The sequence below is a fragment of the Lithobates pipiens genome, unplaced genomic scaffold (genome assembly GCF_037356315.1).
Source record: "Lithobates pipiens isolate NorthernLeopardFrog02 unplaced genomic scaffold, aLitPip1_a1.2 Scaffold_19, whole genome shotgun sequence".
Lineage (NCBI taxonomy): Eukaryota > Metazoa > Chordata > Amphibia > Anura > Ranidae > Lithobates > Lithobates pipiens.
The window spans coordinates 286,206,112-286,224,823 of record NW_027507764.1 but is presented as its reverse complement, the minus strand read 5'-3'; the positions used below and the strand labels follow the sequence as shown (position 1 = coordinate 286,224,823).

The 18,712-nt window shown below is 43.7% G+C and overlaps 1 protein-coding gene across 2 annotated transcripts in view; it reads right to left on the bottom strand.

Moving 5' to 3' along the window:
• LOC143996736 (dynein axonemal heavy chain 5-like) overlaps positions 1 to 18,712 on the bottom strand; it is a 638,308-nt gene that overhangs the window by 157,635 nt on the left and 461,961 nt on the right. For both annotated transcript variants that reach the window (XM_077491993.1, XM_077491994.1), the window contains exons 61-62: positions 17,959 to 18,177; positions 17,315 to 17,491 (exon numbers count right to left, since the gene is read on the bottom strand). In XM_077491993.1, the coding sequence (XP_077348119.1) occupies positions 17,315 to 17,491; positions 17,959 to 18,177 (396 nt within the window). The remainder of the gene's footprint in view (positions 1 to 17,314; positions 17,492 to 17,958; positions 18,178 to 18,712) is intronic.

Below are 18,712 nucleotides of genomic sequence, written 5' to 3'. Positions count from 1 at the left end.
CAGACTGTACCGCACTCAAGCCTATGTACCGTAGCACCCTATACCAAGTTACCAGTCCTTATAAGAACTTTTGTGGACCAAGCAGGTTGTGTATTAGTGTTTAGCAGACTGTACGTCAGTCCCTATACCGCTGAAGGACTGCTGCAGTATAGGGCAGCGGTCAGCAGTGGTGCACGTCAACCCTATCTATTGTGGACCGATAGCGGTCCTTACAGAACAGCAGACTGTACCGCACTCAAGCCTATGTACCGTAGCACCCTATACCAAGTTACCAGTCCTTATAAGAACTTTTGTGGACCAAGCAGGTTGTGTATTAGTGTTTAGCAGACTGTACGTCAGTCCCTATACCGCTGAAGGACTGCTGCAGTATAGGGCAGCGGTCAGCAGTAGTGCACGGCAACCCTATGTATTGTGGACCGATAGCGGTCCTTACAGAACAGCAGACTGTAACGCACTCAGGCCTATGTACCGTAGCACCCTATACCAAGTTACCAGTCCTTATAAGAACTTTTGTGGAACAAGCAGGTTGTGTGTTAGTGATTAGCAGACTGTACGTCAGTCCCTATACCGCTGAAGGACTGCTGCAGTATAGGTGAGCGGTCAGCAGTGGTGCACGTCAACCCTATCTATTGTGGACCGATAGCGGTCCTTACAGAACAGCAGACTGTACCGCACTCAAGCCTATGTACCGTAGCACCCTATACCAAGTTACCAGTCCTTATAAGAACTTTTGTGGACCAAGCAGGTTGTGTATTAGTGTTTAGCAGACTGTACGTCAGTCCCTATACCGCTGAAGGACTGCTGCAGTATAGGGCAGCGGTCAGCAGTAGTGCACGGCAACCCTATGTATTGTGGACCGATAGCGGTCCTTACAGAACAGCAGACTGTAACGCACTCAGGCCTATGTACCGTAGCACCCTATACCAAGTTACCAGTCCTTATAAGAACTTTTGTGGAACAAGCAGGTTGTGTGTTAGTGATTAGCAGACTGTACGTCAGTCCCTATACCGCTGAAGGACTGCTGCAGTATAGGTGAGCGGTCAGCAGTGGTGCACGTCAACCCTATCTATTGTGGACCGATAGCGGTCCTTACAGAACAGCAGACTGTACCGCACTCAAGCCTATGTACCGTAGCACCCTATACCAAGTTACCAGTCCTTATAAGAACTTTTGTGGACCAAGCAGGTTGTGTATTAGTGTTTAGCAGACTGTACGTCAGTCCCTATACCGCTGAAGGACTGCTGCAGTATAGGGCAGCGGTCAGCAGTAGTGCACGGCAACCCTATGTATTGTGGACCGATAGCGGTCCTTACAGAACAGCAGACTGTACTGCACTCAGGCCTATGTACCGTAGCACCCTATACCAAGTTACCAGTCCTTATAAGAACTTTTGTGGACCAAGCAGGTTGTGTGTTAGTGATTAGCAGACTGTACGTCAGTCCCTATACCAATGAAGGACTGCTGCAGTATAGGGCAGCGGTCAGCAGTAGTGCACGGCAACCCTATGTATTGTGGACCGATAGCGGTCCTTACAGAACAGCAGACTGTAACGCACTCAGGCCTATGTACCGTAGCACCCTATACCAAGTTACCAGTCCTTATAAGAACTTTTGTGGACCAAGCAGGTTGTGTATTAGTGTTTAGCAGACTGTACGTCAGTCCCTATACCGCTGAAGGACTGCTGCAGTATAGGGCAGCGGTCAGCAGTGGTGCACGTCAACCCTATCTATTGTGGACCGATAGCGGTCCTTACAGAACAGCAGACTGTACCGCACTCAAGCCTATGTACCGTAGCACCCTATACCAAGTTACCAGTCCTTATAAGAACTTTTGTGGACCAAGCAGGTTGTGTATTAGTGTTTAGCAGACTGTACGTCAGTCCCTATACCGCTGAAGGACTGCTGCAGTATAGGGCAGCGGTCAGCAGTAGTGCACGGCAACCCTATGTATTGTGGACCGATAGCGGTCCTTACAGAACAGCAGACTGTAACGCACTCAGGCCTATGTACCGTAGCACCCTATACCAAGTTACCAGTCCTTATAAGAACTTTTGTGGAACAAGCAGGTTGTGTGTTAGTGATTAGCAGACTGTACGTCAGTCCCTATACCGCTGAAGGACTGCTGCAGTATAGGTGAGCGGTCAGCAGTGGTGCACGTCAACCCTATCTATTGTGGACCGATAGCGGTCCTTACAGAACAGCAGACTGTACCGCACTCAAGCCTATGTACCGTAGCACCCTATACCAAGTTACCAGTCCTTATAAGAACTTTTGTGGACCAAGCAGGTTGTGTATTAGTGTTTAGCAGACTGTACGTCAGTCCCTATACCGCTGAAGGACTGCTGCAGTATAGGGCAGCGGTCAGCAGTAGTGCACGGCAACCCTATGTATTGTGGACCGATAGCGGTCCTTACAGAACAGCAGACTGTACTGCACTCAGGCCTATGTACCGTAGCACCCTATACCAAGTTACCAGTCCTTATAAAAACTTTTGTGGACCAAGCAGGTTGTGTGTTAGTGTTTAGCAGACTGTGCGTCAGTCCCTATACCGCTGAAGGACTGCTGCAGTATAGGGCAGCGGTCAGCAGTAGTGCACGGCAACCCTATGTATTGTGGACCGATAGCGGTCCTTACAGAACAGCAGACTGTAACGCACTCAGGCCTATGTACCGTAGCACCCTATACCAAGTTACCAGTCCTTATAAGAACTTTTGTGGACCAAGCAGGTTGTGTGTTAGTGATTAGCAGACTGTACGTCAGTCCCTATACCAATGAAGGACTGCTGCAGTATAGGGCAGCGGTCAGCAGTAGTGCACGGCAACCCTATGTATTGTGGACCGATAGCGGTCCTTACAGAACAGCAGACTGTACTGCACTCAGGCCTATGTACCGTAGCACCCTATACCAAGTTACCAGTCCTTATAAAAACTTTTGTGGACCAAGCAGGTTGTGTGTTAGTGTTTAGCAGACTGTGCGTCAGTCCCTATACCGCTGAAGGACTGCTGCAGTATAGGGCAGCGGTCAGCAGTAGTGCACGGCAACCCTATGTATTGTGGACCGATAGCGGTCCTTACAGAACAGCAGACTGTAACGCACTCAGGCCTATGTACCGTAGCACCCTATACCAAGTTACCAGTCCTTATAAGAACTTTTGTGGACCAAGCAGGTTGTGTGTTAGTGATTAGCAGACTGTACGTCAGTCCCTATACCAATGAAGGACTGCTGCAGTATAGGGCAGCGGTCAGCAGTAGTGCACGGCAACCCTATGTATTGTGGACCGATAGCGGTCCTTACAGAACAGCAGACTGTAACGCACTCAGGCCTATGTACCGTAGCACCCTATACCAAGTTACCAGTCCTTATAAGAACTTTTGTGGACCAAGCAGGTTGTGTGTTAGTGATTAGCAGACTGTACGTCAGTCCCTATACCAATGAAGGACTGCTGCAGTATAGGGCAGCGGTCAGCAGTAGTGCACGGCAACCCTATGTATTGTGGACCGATAGCGGTCCTTACAGAACAGCAGACTGTAACGCACTCAGGCCTATGTACCGTAGCACCCTATACCAAGTTACCAGTCCTTATAAGAACTTTTGTGGAACAAGCAGGTTGTGTGTTAGTGATTAGCAGACTGTACGTCAGTCCCTATACCGCTGAAGGACTGCTGCAGTATAGGTGAGCGGTCAGCAGTGGTGCACGTCAACCCTATCTATTGTGGACCGATAGCGGTCCTTACAGAACAGCAGACTGTACCGCACTCAAGCCTATGTACCGTAGCACCCTATACCAAGTTACCAGTCCTTATAAGAACTTTTGTGGACCAAGCAGGTTGTGTATTAGTGTTTAGCAGACTGTACGTCAGTCCCTATACCGCTGAAGGACTGCTGCAGTATAGGGCAGCGGTCAGCAGTAGTGCACGGCAACCCTATGTATTGTGGACCGATAGCGGTCCTTACAGAACAGCAGACTGTAACGCACTCAGGCCTATGTACCGTAGCACCCTATACCAAGTTACCAGTCCTTATAAGAACTTTTGTGGACCAAGCAGGTTGTGTGTTAGTGATTAGCAGACTGTACGTCAGTCCCTATACCAATGAAGGACTGCTGCAGTATAGGGCAGCGGTCAGCAGTAGTGCACGGCAACCCTATGTATTGTGGACCGATAGCGGTCCTTACAGAACAGCAGACTGTACTGCACTCAGGCCTATGTACCGTAGCACCCTATACCAAGTTACCAGTCCTTATAAGAACTTTTGTGGACCAAGCAGGTTGTGTGTTAGTGATTAGCAGACTGTACGTCAGTCCCTATACCAATGAAGGACTGCTGCAGTATAGGGCAGCGGTCAGCAGTAGTGCACGGCAACCCTATGTATTGTGGACCGATAGCGGTCCTTACAGAACAGCAGACTGTACTGCACTCAGGCCTATGTACCGTAGCACCCTATACCAAGTTACCAGTCCTTATAAGAACTTTTGTGGACCAAGCAGGTTGTGTATTAGTGTTTAGCAGACTGTGCGTCAGTCCCTATACCGCTGAAGGACTGCTGCAGTATAGGGCAGCGGTCAGCAGTAGTGCACGGCAACCCTATGTATTGTGGACCGATAGCGGTCCTTACAGAACAGCAGACTGTACCGCACCCAAGCCTATGTACCGTAGCACCCTAGACAGACCAAGTTACCAGTCCTGATAAAGAGCTTTGTGGAACAAGTGAGTTGTGAATGATTAGCAGACTGCAGCAGAAGGGCAGCAGTCAAGTATAATATTCTTTCTATATTTGGAAGAAAGAATATTATACGTGTACAAGCCTATTACCGTACCACTGATACCAGTCCTGAAAAGAACCTTTGTGGAACTAATAGTAACAGCAAGTCTTTAAAATTATCCTCACTGCCTGACACACTGCTTCCTGCCTGTCCCTATACAAATTGGCAAAAAAGAGTAGGCTGGAACGATTAGCTGGAACAGCTCTTTTGTGGACCTGATAGTAACAGCTAATGATGATGATGATGATGATGATGAAGAAAGACTAATCTGGCTGAGCTGTCCCTAAAATAGCAGCATACAGCGCTCTGTCCCTTTATCTAAACTGACAAAAGAAACTCAGGCTGCTGACCTAACACCTATACCAGTCCTGAAAAGAACTTTTGTGTACCAAATAGCTAGCGTTTTCTCTGTCCCTACTCCACACAGGATCCTTTCCCTACAGTGACAGAAGAAAGAATGTAAAATGGCCACCGGATCGGGTGTATTTATAGGTTAGGGGGAATGTCCAAGTGTCCATGAGCTGTCATGTCTCAATTGGTTGTCCTGTAACACATGATAAACGTGTCACGAAAGGTTAAAGTTCTTGTATACATTAAACACGTAAGTCCGCCGGGGCGAACGACGGAAAAAGGCGTTCGAACCCGCGGACGGCGAAAGTCGGAAATTCGCCGCGAAACGACCGCCGGGCGAACCGTTCGGCCATCACTAGAAACCACATCCCTTGCAACAATTTCCACCCACGATCCAAACTGATGGCCTGGAGGGCGTTGAGGAACATCCAACCTTCTCCAACTCTACAAACTACTTTATACCTGCCTCTCACAATCTTATAAAACCTAATTCCAAACTTAAACCTCACTCACTGGCAACGGAAAATGGGATTTTTATATGCAGCTTACCTGTAAAATCCTTTTCTTGAGAGTACATCACAGGACACAGGAGCTTCATTACATAGTGGGTTATATAGGCACCTCTGGTGATTGGACACTGGTTGACCCCAATTAAGGAGAATTCCTCCTCTATATAAGCCCTCCCATATGGGAGGCACCTCAGTTTTGTAGCAAAGCAATAAGAAACCACGTAAAAGCCAAGAGGGGCGGGAGCCCTGTGTCCCGTGATGTACTCTCAAGAAAAGGATTTTACAGGTAAGCTGTATATAAAAATCCAATTTTCTTGATCATACATCACGGCACACAGGAGCTTCATTACATAGTGGGATGTCCCAAAGCAATGCTCAGATTGAGGGGAGGGAGACACAGATCATAATTATAGACCGCCAGGGACCGGAGGACCTAAACTGCAGCCTGCAGTACACTGCGCCCGAAGGCGATATCCTCTTGCCCTCTGACATCCACCTGATAGAATCTGGTGAATGTGTGGACTGATGACCAAGTTGCAGCCTTACAGATCTGAGCCAGGGAGGCCTGGTGATGCACTGCCCAAGAAGCACTTACAGCCCTCGTTGAGTGCGCTTTCACTAGAAAAGGAGGAATCTTCCCCTTTACATTATAGGCCTGAGAAATAACCTGTCTAATCCACCTTGAGAGAGTGGATTTTGACGCCGCCTGGCCCTTCCTAGGGCCTTCCGGCAAAATAAACAAGCAGTTTTCCTTATCTGAGCAGTTGCTTGAAGATATATACTGATTGCTCTAACCACATCCAAAGTGTGCAAAGATTCTTCTTCTGCGGACTGTGGGTCCGGAAAAAAGGATGGTAGGATTACGTCTTGATTCAAATGGAATCCCGAAACCACCTTAGGTAGAAAGGACCTGTTGGGACGCATGACCACCCGGTCCTTATGAATAATTAGATATGGCTCCTTGCTGGAAAGAGCTGCTAGCTCTGATACTCTTCTAGCCGTAGTTATGGCTACCAAGAAGACCAATTTTTTAGTCAGGAGAACTAATGAAGCCAGATGCAAAGGTTCAAATGGTTGCCCCTGCAAAGCCGAGAGAACAAAATTCAGATCCCATGGGCATACCGGAGGTTTGACTGGCGGCCTTATCCGCATAGCCCCCTGGATGAAAGCCCGTACCAGGGAATGTGATGCAAGTGGCTTCTAAAAAAACACTGACAGGGCCGAAATCTGCACCTTGATAGTGCTTATGGCCAAATTCATTTCTAGGCCTGACTGGAGAAAGGCCAAGATCCTGCTAATGACATACTTTCTAGGATGCCATTTCCTGAGTTCACACCAGGAAACATATGCCCTACAGATTTTGTAATAAATAAGCCTGGAGGCCGGCTTTCTGGCATTGACCAGAGTAGAAAGAACTGGCCCCGAAAGGCCATGGTCTCTCAGAATGTGGGTCTCAGCAGCCAAACCGTCAAATTCAGACTGCATAAAGCAGGATGGTAGATTGGACCCTGTGAGAGCAGATCTGGCCGGAGAGGGAGGATCCATGGCCTGCCTACTGCCAACTTCATGATCTCTGCGTACCACGGTCGCCTGGGCCAAGCCAGGGCCACCAAAAAGACAGACTTTGTCCCCTCTTGACTCTTCCCAGGAACCGCGACAGAAGCGGGCTCGGGGGGAAGGCATAGATCAGATTGTACTGATCCCAGGGAACTGTCAGAGCATCTGACCCCTGAGCAAGTGTATCTCTTGTCCTTGACACAAAATTGTCCAGTTTCCTGTTGAACCTGGATGCAAACAGATCTACGTCTGGAGTACCCCACCTGAGACATATGTTCCGAAACACGTCGGGGTGCAGAGCCCATTCTCCTGGGCACAACTGCTGGCGGCTCAGAAAATCCACCTACCAATTTTCCACTCCTGGAATGAAGACTGCAGAAAGACACGGAACATGCTTTTCTGCCCAGACAAGTATGCGATTCACCTCTTTTTGGGCCACCAGACTCCTGGTACCGCCCTGGTGATTGATATAAGCCACTGCTGTGGCATTGTCGGACTGAACCGGGAGACCTCGTAGTCTGTAAGACCACTTTATGAGAGCCATATAAACTGCCCGGATCTCCAAGATATTTATGGGCAATAGCTTCTCGTTCGCAGACCATTTCCCCTGCGAGCACGTCTCCTCCAACACTGCTCCCCAGCCTGTCAGGCTGGCATCTGTCGTGATAATCTTCCATGCAAGAGGAATTTGAAACCACCAGACGAGGCTCTTGCGTGTCCCTGGGGATAGATGCATAGGAAGATCCAAGGCTTGGGGCTTCCTGTTCCAAGCCGAAGGATGCATCTTTGCAGAGGCCTTGAGTGGAACTGGACGAATGGGACGCCTCGAAGGAGGCGACTATTTTCCCTAACAGTCTCATGCACAATCGAATGGGGGAAGATCTCCTGCCCAGAATTAGGCGCACCAGATCCCCAATGGCCAAGGCCTTTGGCCTTGGAAGAAACACCTTGCCCTGAGCGGTGTCGATGATCATGCCCAGGTATTTCAACCTGGTGGCAGGCTGTAGGGACGACTTTTCTAGGTTTATGATCCAACCTAGGTGTTCCAGGTGTTCTAGCGTTCTGGTGACGCTGTGGTTCAGGAACGCTGCTGTTTCCTCCATGAGAAGCAAATCATCTAGATAAGCCATGACAGCTATACCCTGAGCTCTTAGGTTTGCCAAGAGAGGGTCCAGAGTCTTTGTGAAGACTCGAGAGGCCGTAGCAAGCCCGAACGGCAAGGCCACAAATTGAAAATGGCGCCGCTCTACCGCGAACCTTAGAAATTTTTGGTGTGCAGGAAAAATTGGCACATGGAGATATGCATCTTTGATATCTATTGATGCCATAAATTCTCCCCCTTGCAGGGAGGAGACCACAGTGCGGATTGACTGCATTCGGAAGGACCGGATGCGTAAAAACCGGTTCAGATCCTTCAGATCTAGGATAGGTCTGACACTTCCATTTGGCTTTGGAACGGTGAAGAGATTTGAGTAAAACCCTGAACCCTGTTCTTTTGGGTCCACTTCTACTATCACCCCCTGGCATAGTAAGTGATCTAAGGCCAGAAATAGCGGTTTTTGCTTTACTGGATCCCTGGGGATCCTTGACCTTAGAAAGTGAGAAGGTGGAATCTCCTGAAACTCTAGCCTGTAGCCCAGAGATACCGAAGAGATCACCCACTTGTCCCGGATCTCTTCCCGCCAGGCTCCTGCAAATCGCAGGAGCCTTCCCCCCACTCAGCCGAGCGGGGGCGCCCCTTCACAAGGAAGCTTTTGGGCTCTGCTTGGCAGGCTTTCGCCCCCAAGTCTTTTTCTGTCCCTGGGCTCGGCCTTGAGCCTTTCCTGTAGAGGAGGGTTGAGAAGGCCGTCACCACTGCTTAGAGCTTGATGCTCCGGGAGAGAGAGCACGCCTGAATGAAGGACGCTTGCTCTTTTTGACTGGAAGGAGAGTAGATTTACCCCCTGAAATTTTTTGGACGAATTTGTCTAATTCTTCTCCAAACAAACGTTCTCCTTTAAACGGGAACCCAATCAAATGCTTCTTGCATGACAACTAGGCTGCCCAATTCTTTAGCCATAGTGCCCTTCGCATGTGTACCAACATGAGGGACAAACGTGATGCTTGTTGGACAGAATCCAAAATCGCATCAATCATGAAACACAGAATATGAGGCATTTCTGCATACTTCTCTTCTTCCTCGCTTGGAAGGAGCCCAAGCATCTGCTTAACCTGTTCCTTGAGGAACTGGCATAACCCCACGGCTGCGACTGTAGGTTGCACTACAGCGCTAGTCATGAAAAAGGAGGCTTTTAATAAGGTTTCCAGCTTCTTATCAGTTGGATCTTTAAATACCTGCGCATTATCCAAGGGACAAGTCAGGTTTTTATTCACGCAAGAGACAGCCGCATCAACAGATGGGACCCCCCACTTCTTGGTGAAACTTTCCTCCAGAGGATAATGCATAGAAAACCTTTTAGGAGGAGAAAACAGTTTATTGGGATGTCCCCAATCCTCATACAACAATTCATCCATTAAGGGATCAATTGGAAAGGAATAGGCAGTCTGTGGGGCTTTTCTGACTCCCAGGGAAGAAACAGAGGACGTAGCGACTTCAGCAGCAGGCATTCTGAATGTGGTACACACCAATTCAGTATAATACTGCACCTGCTTTCTGAGCGCCTGGGAGGAGGGGACTCTCTCCTCTTCCTCTGATTCATCCGACTGCTCAGGATCCCTGTCCCGAGACAGGGATCTCTCCTCATTTTCAGAAGAATCATCTGAGAGAGGAATTTCAGCAGAGGGAGGGGATCTACCCCTTTTCCTGCTATCTTTCAGGGGAGCAGAAATAAAATTCATTTTTCTCCCTTCAAAACCCTCCAATGTAGCCCTAAGAGAGTCCTCAGTGACATAAACTGGGGCTTGGACATTCGGAGAGGCTGCAAAACCTGACAGGGGCACTGCCTCGTCTTGAGAGGCTGGCTCCAGTCTTGCAGGGGGGGGATGGTAACTTACAGGCACTTTTAGAACCCCTGGACCTAGGCGGTGATTTACCAGTGCTTTTGCTACCTCGCCCTGAGACCCTCTTACGAGGAGACATAGTCCTAAGCTACAAAGCAGAGGTACTAGTACAAGTGCAATCACTGTTGTGCTTAAAGTCTCACAATAAATATATATGCTTAAACTGCACAACCTGATGCTGAGTAGGTGTCTAAGGTTTGCCTGGATCCAATCCCCACGGATGCTTACTCCCTCTAGTGGTGGAAACCAGGTAAGACATACAACTACTCACAATGAAGAAATCCATCATACAATTATATATAGGATTAACTTCCCTTACCTGGCCTCGCCGCAGGAATTGCTGAAACAGACAAATTCCAGCCTTCACCCATCACGGCGGGCAGTGTTAGCCAACCTTCAGGTTTATCTGGGGCTCTTTCTCAGAAGAGCCTCCTACCTGGACCATGTAAAAAACTCTGCCAGAAACTTTCATGCGCTCTGTATAAACAGTACACCAAGTCTGGTTTTCCCAGAGCCTAGTCTTCCAATAGGAGAGGACTTACAGGCCAAACCTTGTTTCTTCGGCTGACGAGGCCCGGGTACCATACCATCTTGGGAGTCAAATATCAGCCCGAGGTATGGATCTGGTTTGTTGTAGCCCTTAGGCCCCCGCAGGTACCTGCACAGAGCAAAAGTTTTACGTGACCAACCACCATAGACACTGGCGAAAAAACTGAGGTGCCTCCCATATGGGAGGGGTTATATAGGGGAGGAATTCTCCTTAATTGGGGTCAACCAGTTGCCAATCACCAGAGGTGCCTATATAACCCACTATGTAATGAAGCTCCTGTGTCCTGTGATGTATGATCAAGAAAGGTATTATTTCAATAACAGATCTCCTCTCAGCCAAGAGAATTAAAACCTTTGAGGAACTCTCTTCAGAGTTTGATCTCTCACCCCTAGATCACTATGTATATCTTCAAATCTCCCACCTCTTGAGATCTCAGCAATCCCATGAATTCTATCTACCTACTGTGGCTTGGAGGTTCCTCAGTGCTTTTCCACCTATCTCTAAGGGAATCTCTATATTTTATAACTTATTCCAAGACAAACTCACTGTTAGGGCTGGCTTAGCCCTTCCTTCTCTGGGCTGGCTGCTCAGCTGTCGGCTAATTGCCAGCTCTCATCTCTCTCCACATTTACCAGCTGTTCCTGATCATGCTCGTCTGACCTGCCTACTTAAAGCTGTCCAGCTCACTTCACCTCTGCCTTCACCTTGGTCACATAACAAGAAACCATCTCCTGCAGTTCTGTTTAAAGACTGGCTTGCTGACATCCCTTCTGGCTCCTTACCCTGCTTTCTGTTGCTCTACTTGGATCCCTGACTTCTGGCCTGGCTGATTACCCGATCTGGTTATTGAACTCTGGTCTGGCTGACTACTCGATCCGGTTACTGGACTCTGGCTATGCTTTGACTACGCTTTTTCTATTTACCTTTTTATTTTTATTTAATAAGCAAGTGTGATTTAATTGTACTCCTGTCTCGGTCTGATTCATGGTTTCTGACACTCACTTACACTAAATCTGCACCATATTTAAAATGGGAAACAGACCCGGAGAACATCCTATACTTTGAAACAATGGCAATCTGCTTTGAAGTCCATATATAAAGCCTCACACTGCGTGAATCATTTGGAACTATCCCAAAAATTTGCACTGAGATAGTATCTCACTCCCCTGCATACATCCATGTTTATACCATCATCCTCGCCTCTTTGTTGGAGGAGATGTGGAGATGTTGGACACCTCCTGCATATATTCTGGACCTGCAAAAATCTCACCAGCTTCTGGAAAAATTTCTTCCATTTCATTTCTGATATCACTGGTATCCTTACATCACCAGAACCCAGTTTGGCGATACTCAAATTAGGTATTGACAGATTTCCACCCTCCTGCCGCTCTATAGTTACAAATGTGCTCTTGGCTGCTAGATTACTTATAGCAAAGGGGTGGAAATCAGACAAAGCCCCAAACCTCTCGGAGGCCATTTAGATTGTCTGCCTGCACTACAAATACGGAGCTATGCTATTTTACAACAAATTAAAGTGTTGTACTGTTCTTAGATGATAGATTCTTAGTGAGCTAAATAAATGTAATGATCCCGTTTCTGGACCTAACCTTCTTTGTACTCTCTTTTTGTACTTTTTGTACACATGTTGTATTTACTTTTGTACTATTTGTACAATTTTTGTATCCCTTAACTATGAAATTAATAAAAAGAATGTAAAAAAATGTAAAAAATTAAGTAACACAAATGGTAACGTGTGCGCAGAATTGCAAATGTGTCTTCCGCAAAAGCTGATTGTTCATTTTTTTCTAATGTTATCTTTGCTTATAAAAATAGATATAAATGATTCTAAATAAAAAAAAAAAAAAAAAAAAAAGTAGCAACAACTTTACTTTTAAGCAATATACAATCACATTTCTGCCTGTTGTGGTGCCCTGCCTATACGAGGGGGCAGATAATTAGCGTTTAGTAACGCTTTAAAAATGCAAACTTCCTATTAATTGATGAAGGTAACAAGCCTATGGTTTTAATTTCTGCATTTGTACAATGGTTATCAATCAGCAGGTAAAAAGAACAGTCAATAGATGGTAAATACATTAAGAGTTTGTTCAAACTTTCATTCTTATTTATTGAAGAATTTGAGAGAAAAAAACATCTTTTACTGCCAATCATTCTGGGCATACAATATTTTTCCAAGGCTCCTGTGAAAGTTGCTTTTTAAGACGGACTCAGCACTCACCATTAAGTCTCATTTCTTTAATGGCTCATTACTACTTTCTTTAACAAACCTAAGAAAAATGTCAGGCTTCTTCCTGTGTGGAGGTACACTTAGGTAATACACTTTATACATTCTCTTTCAGAGCATGCCAGGGATTCAGCAGATCTTAACCTGATTGAAGTTTTTCTATTAGGCCCTGATCATCCTGATCACGTACTTTCTAGTATATAAATCTAACCTCTTTGAAATTAGAGGCCCCACTTTCCAAAATTATTTTGGTAAATGGGGAAAAGATCTTGGTACTATGAAATCTGAAAAAAAAATGAAATTTAAAGTCTTATGGTTATGTCCTATTTAATCGTCTGTGCAAAATCTGAGGAGCCGAATTTTTAAACTGTCTGCAGGATGGTGTCTATTCCCTTTGTTTTTGGCATCAATTTATATGGCTTACTCATCAAGTGTTGTTAAGGCCATAATGCAGAAGACACTATTGGACATATGTGGTGATCAGCTCCTGTAATTTACAGATGTTTTCAAGAGTAGCAAGTGTAATAACTGGTTACTGGTTGATTACTGGTTGGATATATGGGTCTATTTATTCCATGATTCTACTATTTCATATAAAGACAATGTGCAGAACAGTCCAATTTCCCATTTATTAAATTCTGCAAAGACTAATATGTCTTCACATTGTAAGTTGTGAACAAGTCCACCTCAGATAGATAATGTACTGGGGAAATTAACACAGAGCAACCATTAGACATTACAATCTAATATATGGACTCCTTGCTAATAATTTAAGACAAGACAGATACCACAGTAATATTACATCTTTATTGTTCGAATGCTAAAAATATGTTTTTTTTATACCTTCTTTAAAAAAAAGTCCTGCTATCATGTGACCAAAAATCCCTTGGCTTTAGTTATGAAGGGCAGCATGTCCACTGCCTCCTAGGATCATTATTTTCATAAGTGACATACATAGCCAAAGGTGAGGCTAGTAGAATAGGAAAAGTTGTAGCACATTGCTGTTAATGGTGACGATGGCCGGGCGAAATGGGATGGGGATGGGTGGGGCTCTCCATGATTGAGCCCCGAGGGCTGGGTGAAACATGTTGGAGTTGTGGTCTCAATGAATGAAGTTGAGGCTGATTTTACCTGCTAACCACTTGGGCCGGGTAAGGTGTGTGGCGGCCGGGCTATCTCTTCCCATTTTTGTGGAATGGGGCCTATCTCTTCCCATTTTTGTGGAATGGGGCAGGGTGGTATGGAGGTTGAATGAGGGGGTATGGGGGTAGGATGAGGGCAGGGCTACTCAGAGCTGTGCTGAAATTATTACACAGGCACCGACAATGGCTTCATAAAGTGCCTGTCAGCAGCCACATTTTACTGCACAGGCACACCGTTGTTAGTAACGCTTATTAGATTGCTGACTGTCTAGCTTAGACTGCTGTTTCCAATCTAGACAATTAGCAATAATATTATGCATAATATAAAAGTTTAAGCTGTTACACATCCTAAGCAAGGGCAAATTTTTGACTGTAATTCCACTTTAATTGATTTATTGAACCTTAATCTTTGTATTTTTCTATTTCACATTAAGGCCCCTTTCACACAGGCTTTGTTTGAGTCCCGCATTCCTCTATGGGGAGATTGGATGATCCACCAGATGGATGGAAAACCACCCGTGTGAAAGAGCCATTAGCTTTGTGAGGATATTTGTTTATTTATAATAATGATAGCATGTTAGGTAAACTGTTAAAAGATAGGATAATAAATGTTCCTTATGTCCCCCTTTCTGTCTTCGTATTATTATTTTATTTTTTTATGCTTATACAGTATGTAGGTTTAACTATAGCATTTGGATAACAAATGGATTGAGGATTGTTATAACATTATAACGTTTTTGTTGCTTTCTATGGTCAACAACATCTTACCCTTTAAAACACATTTCAGCAAGAATAAAAAACAGAACCTCACAAAAATGATCTTTTTAGAAAAAAGGCAAGAAATCATGCACAGGGACTGAGACAGGTTTGCCTCAGTTAATTCCAATGAATCCCATATATATCCATGTACAGTATAGATGGTATCCTTACAGTAGGTACAGACTCTAGCATGACATTATCTTACTCATAGCATATAATTAAATGTTAACCATACAGAGCCCTGTGTGAAGTGTACTATTATTATCCTGAACACAGGGCTCTGTATGATATCCAGCCTTTACCAACAAAATATCTGCTAATTCAATAGGTGATTTACAAAAGGATTTGAGAATCTTCACGCATGACATTGTGTGAATATTCACTTCAGTTTTCCAATCATGTGATTTTCACATGATTTCTTTACTTAAGTGAATATTCAAACAATTTATTGTGAAATAATTAATAAATAGACCCCCAAGTGTTGTTTTTCTTTTAAAAGAAAATCCCAAATTCTTAATATAACTTAGCTCTCTAAGACACTGGAAACATTGTGATTCGAGACATGAGATACTAATTTAATTAGACAATGTCAAATATGCTTTACAAATACTGTGCAGAACTAAACTTCTTGCCTTACGAGATAAAAATTTAATTAATCCAGTAGTTTGTGATGTTACCTAGTGTGACTTTGTCCATGATATGAGTCATGCTGAGGTTTTATAACAACCTCTATTTGTCCCGAGCAAGTGTCACTGTTTGTGTTGTTACTAAAAATTGCTGATAGTAGTTGGAGGCATGGAAGATGAGTCACTGGCCCAGCTGTTTTCCTGATACAACCACATTGAAACAGAACTATGTGCAGAGATTTTTTAGAAAATTATTGTACCATGACACCATGTAAAAAAGAATTCCCAGATGCAGGATAGGGAATCTAGGCATTTGCTTGTACTGCATATAGTAGTAACCTTACACATTTTTTTTTATTTCATATGTGCTTTAAGTATTTAGCAATTAAATATATTTGTAACTGCAATGTTGTAAAAGAATGACCAGACTCACCACAACTTTTATGACGCGTACACACGACCGGACTTTCCAGCAGTATAAGTACGACGGAATCAGTCCGTCGTACAATCTGACCGTGTGTGGCTAATCTGATAATTTTTCATTTAAAAAATCAGATGGATCTAGAAATAGAACATGTTTTAAATCTGACGGACTCAATTTCTATCGGGAAAACCATTCATCTGTATGCTGGACCAAATAGGATGCAAGGGAAGCTATTGGCTACTGGCTATTGAACTTCCTTTTTTAGTCCTGTCTTACGTCATCACATTTAAAATGAACAAACTTTCGAACCGACTTAGTCTATTCGTGTGGGGCCAAGTCCGTTCATTCGAAAAGTCAGTCGCAACTCCGCCGAAAGTCCATCCGTCGGACCTAGTCTGCCGGAAAGTCCGGTCGTGTGTACGCGGCATAAGTGTTCACTGTAATTCACTGCATGTTGTATATAGTCTCTATCGTTATTGAATTTACATTTTTTTACTTATTGGGTCTATAAACGACTTCTATTATGAGAGGAATTGTAATAATGTACAGTACCTAATCAAATCAAGCAATCAGAAATTCATTTTTAAAAGGCTAACTTACTCTATCTTTCAAACTTACTGGTTAGTATGGGTTTAATAACATCAAGTATCTGTTTTATACACATAACTTTGTTTAGTTATGTGCAACGTGCAGCATTTTTGGGGGTACCTATAACTTGATTTTTAGATTTTTTGAGGGATTTCTTAAAATTCCTTAGGATGTATATAACATAACATGTAAGGTCTTTTTTTTTTAATAATAAATTATATTAGGAAATATTTCAGATTCTCTACAGAAGAGGAAAAAAATGGCCTAAATTACTTTCAAGTCTTCCAGATCTAAATCATATAATCAGATAAAAAAGTACAATAAAAAGAAACTGGCAACTTTTTACGGATTTCAAAATAAATGTATCCCCTAGAGCATTTTATATCTGCTGAATTTAGCTTTTAACCCTGCCCCCCACCTTCCTTGCACTAGGCTCATCAATAATTGTGTTTCCACTATGTAGGACCTGATTCATTCACTTTAATTGAAAAAAAATGAATATTTTTTATTAAGCTAGCCTTACAGATTTTGACACAAAAGTCAACCATTTGTGGGCAGCCAAAATTTAAACATCATTTTTGATGGTCTGATTAAAATGTTTGGGCCAATCCAATGACAACTATTCTTTGATGTCATCAGTCAATTAGATTGTCCATCCTAGCTAATAATCAGATTTTTTTTAGCATAAAACCAGAGACATATAAAGAAACAACTGGAAATGTTGGTCCAGATGTGCTAAAAATGAAAACAAAGGTGAACACAACGTAATAGAAATAAGTAATTCATTTGTATTTAAAATACTTACATCACTGTATGGTATCCTATTATGGTTCATTTCCTTCTTCCAAAGTTGCAGCAGTAGAGTCCTATACTCTTGGTTAAATGGTCCACTGTAGGATAGGAAACCAGTGGCTAAAAGAACATCCCCAACCAGCCTAATAATCTGATTCTGAAAATTTTTGCTGCTTTCTGTCCATCGTATCTAGAGAAAAGCAAGTATTATTTTTAATATATGACACTTCTGAAATGTAAGAACTCAAATCAAATCATGTGTATTCAAAAAAATAACATTAGGTCTAGAAAGTTACAAACTAGCACCAACACGGTATATTGTATTGTCAATAAAGTTCAGCAACATACTTCCAGTATTAAAATACTGACTTTTATCCCAAATTAAGCCAAATGATATGCCCTGCAGCCACAACCTCTTGTTTAAATCTTAGCACCATATGGATACCAAATTTGAATTTGAACAGCTATTTCTAATAGAGGAAGTGATAAAAAGAAAACACTCTTTGCTTCCAAAAGGAAAACATACAATTTTTATACCCTACATTCCTGAAAAAAATACGGTACATTTAATATATTAAAATGCAATGTAATGACAATTCATCTGTGCCATTGATCTTTTCAAAGGCAGGGGCTGTAACAATATAAGTATGCTCTTACTTTTTCTCCTCCAAGTCCTTCAATCAGTGCTGTAGCATTGTTCATCTTCCGCCTGCAGGCTTCTGCATCATCAAGTAGCGTTTGTTTCTCTCTCATAGCAGCATCATACATGGCCTGCACATCATCTAGCTCTCTCTGCTTGGCATCAAGTTGGCTCTGTGCATTGTTCAGTTCTGCTTGGGCAACTGCAAGCTTGGCTCCCTGCAGTGCCAAGTTAGCCTACAAAGGAGACAGAAAAAGCTGTTGGAAGATGCTGCAAAAATGCATATTTTTTTTTCCAGGACCTCTAAACAGACGCAATCAATTATAAAAACCATTTAACACAACAAAGCAATTCATTTCAGTATATTAAATGTAAAAAGTAAATGTCCAATATTTCAGGATCATGTCATGTTATTGTCTCTCTTCGGTCTTGCATGACAAATCCCTAAAAACTTGCATAAGCTCATTTATATATACACAGGGCTGTCTAAAACTACAGAAATAGGAGCTTTGAGAATGATCATACTCATTTACAGTATCAAAAATAAGCGCCTTGCGGGGCGACATTGTTTAGTCCCTAGAATATTTTGATATAATGCTCCCTGCATCTTGCAATAATTTGGGGCTGATGCTGTTCATGATAGTGTGTGTAAATATTGATTTTACTGCGTTACATTGTACTCCACACAATCTCTTCTTTTATTTGTAACGTTGTAAAATATACAATATAAAAATTCCATGCCATGCAAACAGGTGACTGCAGTGAAACTAT